We start from the raw sequence: 10,578 nt of genomic DNA on the forward strand, positions 1-10,578 counted from the left end.
CACCATGGCCCATGGCTGCTCTACAGGGAAGCAGAGACCCACAAGCACCATGGCCCGTGGCTGCTCTACAGGGAAGCAGAGAGCCACGAGCACCATGGCCCATGGCTGCTCTACAGGCTGGCTTGGTTCCAGATACAGACATAAAGTCTCGTCTGTGCTTCTAGTTTATGTGCTCTGTGGGCCTCTGTCCTGTACTCACTGACTTTGCTGCTTGCACCCTCCAGGTTGTGTTTACTGCTCTTCCTGTCAGGGAAAGGTAGAAAGGGATGAGAGCAGGACCCTTCTGCCCCTCCCCGTTCCTCCAGCCTCCACCGCCTCCTCTTCCTCCCCTGTCAGCACTGGCATAATCATCGTCATCACCACATTAGTTCCCGTTTTAGGATGTTTGCTAAGTGCTGGACCAGAGCCAGGGTGCCTTATACACACTTCCTCATTTAATCCTCTCAACAACCCCAAGAGGTAGCAACTGTCATCCCCTTTACAGATGATGAAACAGAGACTTACAGAGGTGAAAGAATTTGCCCAAGGGCAAAGACTGGAGCCAGGTAACACGCCCGCTCCTGACTCCAGAGAGCCAGCTGTTCTGGGACCTGCCCGGGCGGCTGTGCACACTGACAGGCATGTGAAGGGGGCTCGAGGCGTCCAGCGGATGGGGCTGGTCCCTACGGGAGGGGAGGCACTGGCCCTGAGGAATGGGCAGACTGTGACCTGGGCAGGGAGACCTTCCTCCCGCAGGGACTGGCCAGAGCCCAGGTGAAGGGGGCAGAGCACTGGCACGTCTGATGGGCTGATGGCCAAGCTAGTCAGAGATGAGGGAGGACGCGTAGTGGCCAGAATGTGGCTTTCCTTCCCTGATAGCAACACCTAGAATAAATGTTAATAATCTGTGCAGTAGAACCTCCCCAATCTGGGAGGATTTCCATGCTATCTCCACCCTCCTTAAAATGACAAAGAATTTTTCAGAAGCCCGTGGGAGACCCTGGGGCAGAGTTTAGGAAGTCTGTCTCACAATTTCCCAGACCTTTCTTTTCCTAATACTATTTTCTATAATTGTCAGCATTTTGGGCTTAAGCCTTTTCAAGCTGGCAGAACAAAAGCGACCACTGAGGCCAAGGAGAAAAGGTCGGAAGAAGGTGACAGCCCAAAACCTGTCGGACGGAGACATAAAGCTACTGGTGAACATCGTCCGAGCGTATGACCTTCCGGTCAGGAAGCAGGCAGCAAGGTGAGAGGCCTGGGACAGGGGATGCAGGAGCCTGGCCAGCCACCTCCTCAGAGCCAAGCACTCATTCTTAGCATAGTTACTATCCAGCAGGGTCTAGGGGTTCTCACTGAAGCCAGGGCCCCATTGTTTGTGAGTAATAGACTCTATTCGGTCAATCTGGGATAAAGGGGGATTTATTGAGACTCAAGGACAAGAGGAACAGCTGAACCACGTGGCAGACTGCAGGGATTAAGGTGGTTCTCCAGGCCACATTGTCTCTCTCACCCGGTTCTCTCTGGAGTTTGCGTCATTTTTTTTTTCATGTCATGGAAGTAGTCCACACAGCCAGGGTACCAGCAAGTAAGCATTGCTTTCTCAGAAGGGAGTGTGACAGTGCAAACCTGGTCAGCTGTTGACCTAAGGTCTAATTGCCTACAGCCAGAGAGACAGAGTCAGGAACACCAGCCCTGAAAGGTGGGCGCAGTTTTCGGAGATGGTGTGAGCTGGGCAGAGGCAGGTGAGGCCTCTGTCCAAGGTTCTGAAACACACAGGCCATGAGCTTAACCCTGGGGCTTCCTTTTATCTGCTCAGAGCAATGAGTTACAGCTACCCCGGCTCACTCACTGGGGGCCACCAGGCGCTGTCACCCTAGGGCAGATGAGTCTCAGCTCTGAATACCCTTAGAGAACGGAGAAGGGAGGACCAAGGCCTGAAACTGCTTTCTGCAAGTCCCTGACCGGCGGCATAGTGAGAGAAAGCAGCAATTACTGTGTGTTCACTGTTCAAAGCACCGTGCATTTAACTCTTACTAATATCACTGCATCCATTTCACAAAAGGGAAGATGGAAGTGAAGAGGGTGTGAGTGGGTTGGCCAAGGTCATTCATCACTGTCTGGTCCCACAGAGGACCACGGCTCTGGCCCTTGGTATCTTCTCTCCTGCCTTCCTGCGTTCCTTTCCTGTAATTCACTCCTCTCTCTCTCCACTCTTTCCCCTACCCCATCGCCTTGCCCTGTCTTCCTTACTAATTCTTGGACTTATTTCAGAACATCTTACCATCACCACCTACTCTTCGTTCTTTGCTACTTGCAGTGTCACATAAGCCCCTGAATCTCCGTCACGCCTTGCTACCTGCTCTTTCCCCTGTTTGCCTCAAAGCTCAAATGTGGCGTGAAAAGCTGCCTTTTAAAAAAGAACTAGGGTGGCACCTGTGGCTCAAGGAGTAGGGCGCTGGCCCCATATACCAGAGATGGCAGGTTCGAGCCCAGCCCCAGCCAAAACTGCAAAAATAAAAACCAAACCTATAGGTGTGTTTCTTTTATTTTATGCCTCTGTAGAATATTTTTAAGTGTCAAATCATTTCATTCATGTAATTCAAGGGAGAGTTCTGTGTGCTGGGCAGTTCAATGTACGTGCATCCAGGCAGCTCAGAGGTCAAGTCTCCCACTAAACCTGATCTTCACCCACAACCTTTTCAGCCACCAGAGCAGCAGGTCTCACCTCCCAACTGTGCCCCCACAGCCTACGCCCATCCCTCCTGCCAACAGGCATCTCACTTTATTTGATTGTTCACACATCTGCCTCCCGTCTGGTCTGAGCTGACCTGCTATCCTATTCATCTCTGTAGCCCGGAGTCTAACACAGGTCCTGAAATACAGTTGAGACTGAGAAAATGTTTGTTTAATAACAAATGTTTGTTAATTGATGGTTTTTCCAAAAAGAGTTCTTAAAGGTCCCACTTAGTTTGTCTGCAAACTTGGCTATGAAAAGGTAACAGATTGGTAAGAAAGGCACAGTCCGCACTCTGCCCAGTAATGACTGTGAAGTACCTGGCGACCATAATGCTCAAGCGGGTTGTTAGGAGGAGGTGGAAGGTGCTGGAAGAGGCACTGTGCAGATGGCCTTTGCTTGCTGTTTTGAGAATGGCAGCTCAGAAGAGGGAAGAACATAAGACTCACCGACCCAAACTCAAGCTACAAGTCCCTGCACCTCCCCTCCAAGCGAGGCTCGGCAGGCCCAGAGAGAGATTCCTCATGTGGGTTTTGGAGCTTGGGGTCACTGGAGAGTGCAGGTTCAAAGAAAATACAGTGGGAAAGCCCCGGACTTGGATGGGGGCAGGCAGGCTGGTCAGTAAGCACAGGACTTCCCACCTGAGAGGGACGGAGGCTCTCATTTATGGAGGGAAGGCAGGTCCCATTCAGTGGGACCCCCTGACCCCCCACCTTTGAGCTTTGAGGCAAACAGGGGAAAGAATAGGTAGGCCACAGGGCTCAAGAAAGCAAGGTGTGACGGAGATTCAGGGGCTTATGTGAAGGGCAGTTAGCAAAGAGGTCCCATTCAGTGGGATCCTCTGTCCTCAGCCACAGACTAGGAGTGGGGGTTAGGGAAGGCTCCAGTAATCGCTGGGTGCCTGGGGGGACCCAAACATACTGACAGCCTCTCAAAATGACAGCAGCTGTCAGGAAGCCTGTCTCTGTGTGTGATTCACCTTCCCCTGCCGTTTATTTTTCATACATTTCCTCTCCTAGCAAATTCCAGCAGCCATCGAGGTCTTCGAGGACATTCAGTGAAAAGCGTGCGGCCTCCCCCAGCACACACAGCCCCACCCACAGTGCCGACTACCCCCTTGGCCAGGTGAGAGACCCAGACACTGAATCCAACTTGGCATCTTACCCCCTTAAGTTTTTGAGAATCGCCTATAAATTTCATGAACTGCTCTGCTTCATTTTCTTTGAAAACACACTACTTAGCAAATTCTACTTTTGCTATTAGCAGAACAGTTCAATCAACTATTACGGAGTCTTAGGGTTTGCTCTTGGTTTTCAGGTTTTAGTGCGTCCTTTTGTAGAAGTCTCTTTTCAACGAACGATCTGCCACACAAGTACAGCTGAAGGGCCAAACCCCAGCTGGAATGAAGAACTTGAACTTCCATTCAGGTAAGCAGGTTTTCTCTTTAGAGAACTGCCGCACAATTTGAAGAAACACAAAGGCATCAGAGGTTCAGTGAGAAATGGCTGGGGTGAAAGATTTTGTAGCTAGTGAGCTGGACCAGGAACCAGGTGGCCCGATACCAAGTGTTTCTCCTCTTGTCCTATAGCTGACTTCATCCAGAATAAAAATGGAAGACTGTCAACCTTGTGAAACTCAGTTGCTGGGCGACTATGCTTCCCTCGGGCACTGGATTCTTACAGCCCGTCATTTCTCTTTCTTTGGCCCCACTGCCCCATTCTGTCTCTCCTTCCTTCCTCATCTTTCCACAAGTGAATCTGAAACTACACTTTCTCCTTCGCCAGAAATACCCAGGCATCTCAGAACTTTGTTCAAAGGATTTAGATAGTTTAACGGGCTCTTATTAGTCCAGTGCTTGAAGTGATTCAGAGATGATCTAGTCCACCCTCTACTTTTATGGAGAAGAAATTAAACCCAAAGAGGGAAGGTGGCTTAATTAAAGCCACATATTAAATTAGAGACAGAGTAAGGATTAGGACCAGTTAAGTCAGAAGTGGGACAGATACAACTATCACACATGGAACAAGCAAAAAGAACAAAGAAACTTAAGGACAAATGCTCAAAAAATGCAGGCAGTGCCCGTCTCCAGCCGTGCCATGGACAGACATGCTTGGGCTGGCCTTGGCTGAACCCAGGGAGGGTTACATCCCAGGAAACAAAACTCGCTCTTGGGCTGCTACTTATTTGTGGGGAAAGTGAGTGGGAGGCAGGGACCATCAACTACCATGGAACAATAGAGGCTTATCACCTGTGAAAGGTCTTGCTGGAGAAGCACCCTCTGGGACCCAGTGGCTCAGGAAGTCTATATTCCCGCCAGTGTCAGCCAGAGGCCAAGTAGCTGTCCTCTGAGCCAGCTCAGTCCTGGCAAGCTGGCTCTTTGCAAAGCTTACCCTAGGGTTGGGGTGGGGGGTGGACAGACTCATCAGGACAGACCAGCAGAGGGTTTGTCTCTGCTTTGAGCCTCAGGTCTGATGCTCTTTCCATCTGAGGGTAGGTATCATATTACATAATAAGTAATATCCTCGCACAAGACACACCTGGAAATAAAAGCACTGCTTTTGGTTGGTACCCATAGCACAGTGGTTACAGCACCAGCCACATATACCGAGGGTTGGTGGGTTCAAACCCAGCCCAGCCAGCTAAACGACAATGACAACTGCAACAAAAAATAGCCAGGTGTTGTGGCAGGCACCTGTAGTCCCAGCTACTCAGGAGGCTGAGGCAAGAGAATCACTTAAGCCCAAGAGTTTGAGGTTGCCGTGAGCTGTGACACCACAGCAAACTACTGAGGGCAACATAGTGAGATTCTGTCTCCAAAAAAAAAATCACTGCTTTTAATCCTCACATCTATGGTCCTATTTGAGGATTTTTGAAATGTTGGCATTTGAGTGCTCATGATCTCGGCTGTGTCTATTTTCATGGTTCCTGGTCGCATGTTATTTTACAGGGCCCCTAACGGGGATTACAGCACCACCAGCCTGCAGTCAGTGAAAGATGACGTTTTCATTAACATTTTTGATGAAGTCCTGTACGATGTCTTAGAGGTAAGTTCCCGCTTTGAGGAAGACATCAGTGCTCATTTTCATATCCTCTGCCCGCTGTGTAAGTTCCAAACACACCTTCACCTTTCTTATGTGTGAAACATTTGAAACTCGACGAATATAAACCAGGAAAGGGGCGAAGGGGTGAAATAACTGCCTTTTAAAATTTTGGCTGAGTGTTCCACGTGCATCAGGAATTATACCAGGTGTCTAATATATGTCACCTTGTTTAATTCCAAATAGCCCTACAGACTGTTAAACCTCTAGTGTATTAATAAGAAAACTGAGGTTCAGCAAGGCCAGTTGACTTTCCAAGAGTTGAAAAGCTATTACCGTGTTTCCCTGAAAATAAGACCTACCCCCAAAATAAGCCCTAGCAGGATTTCTCTGCATTTGTTAAATATAAGCCCTACCCCGATAATAAGACCTAGTGATGGGCGTGGCTATGCAGTGAATCCACTGCATAGCCACACCCTGCATTTCAGCCACGGAGAGGAAGACATCCCCTGAAAATAAGCTCCTGTGTGTCTTCTAGAGAAGAAATAAATATAAGACAGTGTCTTATTTTCAGGAAAACATGGTAAGTGTCTGAACCAAAATGTGACTAGGTCTGTCTAACCTAAGTTCAGTGGCTTTTAGCTAAAATATTGCTGCTTTCCTGCTGCTGAGATAATCAGATGAGTGTCTGGAATTCTGAAACTATTATTACCTCCCACTCTTCCTTTAGGATGACCGGGAAAGAGGAAATGGGACCCATACTCGCGTTGAGAGGCACTGGTTGGGATGTGTGAAAATTCCATTTAGCACAATATATTTCCAAGCAAGGGTAAGCCTCACGGTCAGAATTCCGTGAAAATGGGGACCCGCTCTATCTGTTTTTCCTAATAAAACTTTCTGGTGGGGATACATCCCCTCAACACTGAGAGAATGTGTGTGAAAAGCCCTTAAAAAGATTTTTGTTAAACCACAATATGAAGCCATTCATCTTCCATCCTATCTGCAGGATTTATGGACACGCCTCTGTGTTCCTCAGAGTTACGAGCTAATACATGACTGATCACATCTGAGAATTTTTAAACATTAAATAGAAGTGAGGAATGAAGCTGGGATGAAGTGGAAACTTGTCAAAATGACAAAAGTGGGACAGATAGGGGCTGAATGTAACTTGAAGGGGACAGGGCAGTGAATGGCCCATTCCGTCCAGCTCGTTCTGTTAATATTTCTAGTCCTCACTGTTTGAAACATGAACGATGGCTAGCAGAAACGTGCTTAACAAAAACCCCTACTGATCAGGCTGACAACGCAAGGAGGTGATCAGCTGTGGAAGTTCTAAAGTTCTGTATTTTATAGAATAAATATGCTCAGTTATTTCAGCTGTTTTTCTTTTTTTTGAGACAGAGTCTCACTATGTCACCCTTGGTAGAGTGCCATGGCGTCACAGCTCACAGCAACCTCAAACTCTTGGGCTTAAGCAATTCTCTTGCCTCAGCCTCCCAAGTAGCTGGGACCACAGGCGCCAGCTATTTTTTTGTTGCAGTTATCATTGCTGTTTAGCTGGCCCAGGCAGGTTCAAACCTGCCAGCCCTGGTGTGTTTGTCTGGTACCCTACCCACTGAGCTACAGGTGCAGAGCCTGGCTGTACTTTCTATGTCATTGTTTAAAACTGTTGTTTTCCTTGTACCCTGTCATCTAATTGGGTACAGGATTTGGTGAATTCTGTCAGTGTAAGGAGGAAAGCAAATAGCTTCCTTAATTCATCCTGAGAAGACACAGTCACTGAAAGTTAAGTTCTTTCTCTATCTCCCCCAAGACATGAATGCCACTTGTCATCACTCAGCCCACATTTATTAGACATCTACTCTGTATATAAAACTGCTTTATGTCAGAGAAGGTTGGTACAAGAGGGTAAAATATACATTCTGTTCTCAGGGAGCAATTACCTAGAGTATGACAGAGGGACACACAATTATAAAGTCAGATAGAATGTCTCAAAGTCAGAAGGAAACTAACTGTGAGGGTAGTGAGACGACCTCTGACCTCAGCCTTAAAGAGGATTAAAATTCTGACGGGTAGAGATGGGAAGCTACACATTCCAGAAAAGGCTAATTAATAGCCACTAGCCAGTATTGATCGAGTGCTTACGACACAGCCAACATTTTGCTTAGTCTTTTACATCGATTAATTCATTTCATACATGGAACAACCCTAAAAAGTAGGTACTACTATTGTTTCTTTTTACAAATGAATTCTTCTGAGGCCAGTGGAGTTTAAGCCAGGATTTGAACCCTGTCAACTTGAATGACCCTCTGCTGAACCCAGAAAAGGAGGCAGGGAAACAGAGAGCTCTTTCAGTCAAGAGGTTAGAGACAAGGCGAGAAAGGTGGGGTGAGGTTCGCATGCCATGCTGAGTGGGTTTTGTTTAATTCATTAGACAATGAGGGGTCGACACTTCTGTTTCTGAACTTCTGTTGGAAAAATCTCCAGGCTATTTACCAAGTCCTATTTTCTTCACAGATTGATGGAACATTCAAAATAGACATCCCCCCAGTTCTTCTGGGCTACAGTAAGGAGCAGAACATGGTTCTGGAGCGGGGTTTTGAGTCTGTCCGAAGCTTAAGTGAAGGATCCTACATCACCCTGTTTATCACCATTGAGCCCCAGCTGATTCCGGGAGAGTCAGTGCGAGAAAAGGTACGTCTGATGCTGACAAAACGTGAGACATGCTTGCTGGGCCGTGTGCTCACGGACGTTGACGGCATCACACACACAGAGCTTTCCCTGCCTGCTTCAGAGTTCATCTCTGACTCCCTCAGTTCCGACAGAGTGATGGTGAGAGAACAGAGTGCGGGTTGGTATTTTCACTGAGCCTCTAATTAGGTCAATCAGCAACTCAAACTTTCAGGCAAAGACAAATATAAACATGCTCTGCTTCTAGAGGCATCTCTCCACGTGATGAGAATGAAAATCAGACGCTCTCTTTTCAAACATTTATCGGCAAGTGTGCTGAAATAGATTTCCTTGTCTAACCTCACCTCCTTGGCCCGGCTATGCATTGAATCAATTCATAGGATCCTAAGAGTAAATGACCTTCATGGGTCACCTCAATTCATTTTATGAAATAAATACATATATATATATACAAGTACTCTTTTAAACAGCACTAGAAAAAACAGTTTCTAGAACCTTCCTTTGTTAGCAACTATTCACCAACTTTCACCACTGAGAAATAACTTTTTTTTTTGTTTGAGACAGAGTCTCAAGCTGTCACCCTGGGTAGAGTGCCTTGGCATCATAGCTCACAGCAACCTCCAACTTGGGGTCAAGCGATCCTCTTGCCTCAGTTTTCCTGTTTTTAGTAGAGACAGGGTCTCGCTTTTTTGCTCAGACTGGTCTAGAACTTGCGAACGCAAGCAATCCACCTGCTCAGCCTCCCAGAGTGCAAGAACTTTCTTAATGTAATGCACTTGTACAGCATCTACGCAACTGCCCTCATTGGAGTTGGGAGAAAATATTGCGAGCCCTTGTTCATACATAAACTAATACAGGCTTCACCACCACCACCAAGGTACACTGAGTCCTTGTCTGTCCTCAGCACGGTGTGAGCCTTGCTTACATGGTCTCTCCTTAACTCACAGCTGTCACAGACAATGGGTCTCCCACTTACAGATGGGGAAAATAAGGCCCAGTGTATCGCGGGTCTCACAGACAGAGGCACTGAACATCTACTACATACGTAAGAGGCATGTTTTAGGCACCAGGGTTCAGTGTCCTAGACAAGCAGACAGAAATTCAGCCAACCTTACATTCACGAGGGAGTGCAAGCTGCTCACCAGTAAACTATTCTGCACAGATGGTCGTGCTGACTCTTCAGTTTACCCATCGTGATTAGGACTCAGGTGGAGATGAAGGAAAATGAGCACAGTCCTGTTCCTTTTCCAGTGTTACCATTTGGTTCACAGAGGAAAATATCACCACTACCTCCCGTTGGCAAGTCGTTTCACATTTCACGTGGAAGATTCCTAGAAAAGCAGATGGACTGAAATTCAAATTCAGATGATTTGCTAGGCTTTGTCACTAACGCTGCGGTTCTCTAGAAAATATTAGAATATATACATTTCAAAATATTTTTAGAAAAAGAAATATATTTTCCTGAGTGTGTGTATTCATGGGTAAATTCAAGAGAAAGCCAACAGAGACGTTTACACAGATAAATGCTCCCAGACAAAAGGTGATTTTGTTATTTCTATGTGTACTTAACCAAAGGAAAAACAGTCAGCTGGAGCCCCATCTGGAGGTGAGCTCTGAAGCCCCATGAAAGCCGCCTGTGGCTGCAGGAGGAGAGCCTGGGGTGCTTCTGCTCTGGCGTCCTTCCCAGGCCTTGACCCCCCATGGGCGGACTTTGCAGAGGCCTCCAGAGCACTGAGGCACATAGGCCTCAAGCCCTGCAGCCTTCCTCCCTCAAGCTGTTAACTAAGACGGTCATCTGCTATCTTTGGTGGCTTATCACCGCCCTGCTGTGGCTATATGGAGCATTTCTCTTAGACCTCTAAAACAGGGGCTTAAAACATTCCTATGGAAGGCAGATTCTTTGTCGCTGTTTGGTAAGGAAGGCGTGTTGATTGACAGGACCCTAAGGTCCTAAACACACAGCAGCAGAAAACACCCCTCGGTCATCCCCCTGTGGAGTGTTCAGGAGGGAGAAGCCCTCATTCTAACAGAACTGGGACCACACTGGGGAGTTGAGTTTTCCACATGTAGCCGCTCCACCCTCAGGTTCTCCCCTCCACTCCACCATCAGGGTCTCCACTCCACTCCACCCTCAGG

General features: G+C 47.5%; 1 protein-coding gene across 1 annotated transcript in view; it reads left to right on the forward strand.

The window, feature by feature from the left end:
• The window catches only part of CC2D2A (coiled-coil and C2 domain containing 2A), an 82,947-nt gene that overhangs the window by 56,757 nt on the left and 15,612 nt on the right, over nucleotides 1-10,578 (forward strand). Inside the window, exons 21-26 of the mRNA XM_012812874.2 lie at nucleotides 1,058-1,225; nucleotides 3,733-3,838; nucleotides 4,031-4,140; nucleotides 5,661-5,757; nucleotides 6,482-6,580; nucleotides 8,269-8,445. Of these exons, the coding sequence (XP_012668328.1) occupies nucleotides 1,058-1,225; nucleotides 3,733-3,838; nucleotides 4,031-4,140; nucleotides 5,661-5,757; nucleotides 6,482-6,580; nucleotides 8,269-8,445 (757 nt within the window). The remainder of the gene's footprint in view (nucleotides 1-1,057; nucleotides 1,226-3,732; nucleotides 3,839-4,030; nucleotides 4,141-5,660; nucleotides 5,758-6,481; nucleotides 6,581-8,268; nucleotides 8,446-10,578) is intronic.

Source organism: Otolemur garnettii, unplaced genomic scaffold (genome assembly GCF_000181295.1).
Source record: "Otolemur garnettii isolate 467f Iridium unplaced genomic scaffold, OtoGar3 scaffold00228, whole genome shotgun sequence".
Taxonomy (NCBI): domain Eukaryota; kingdom Metazoa; phylum Chordata; class Mammalia; order Primates; family Galagidae; genus Otolemur; species Otolemur garnettii.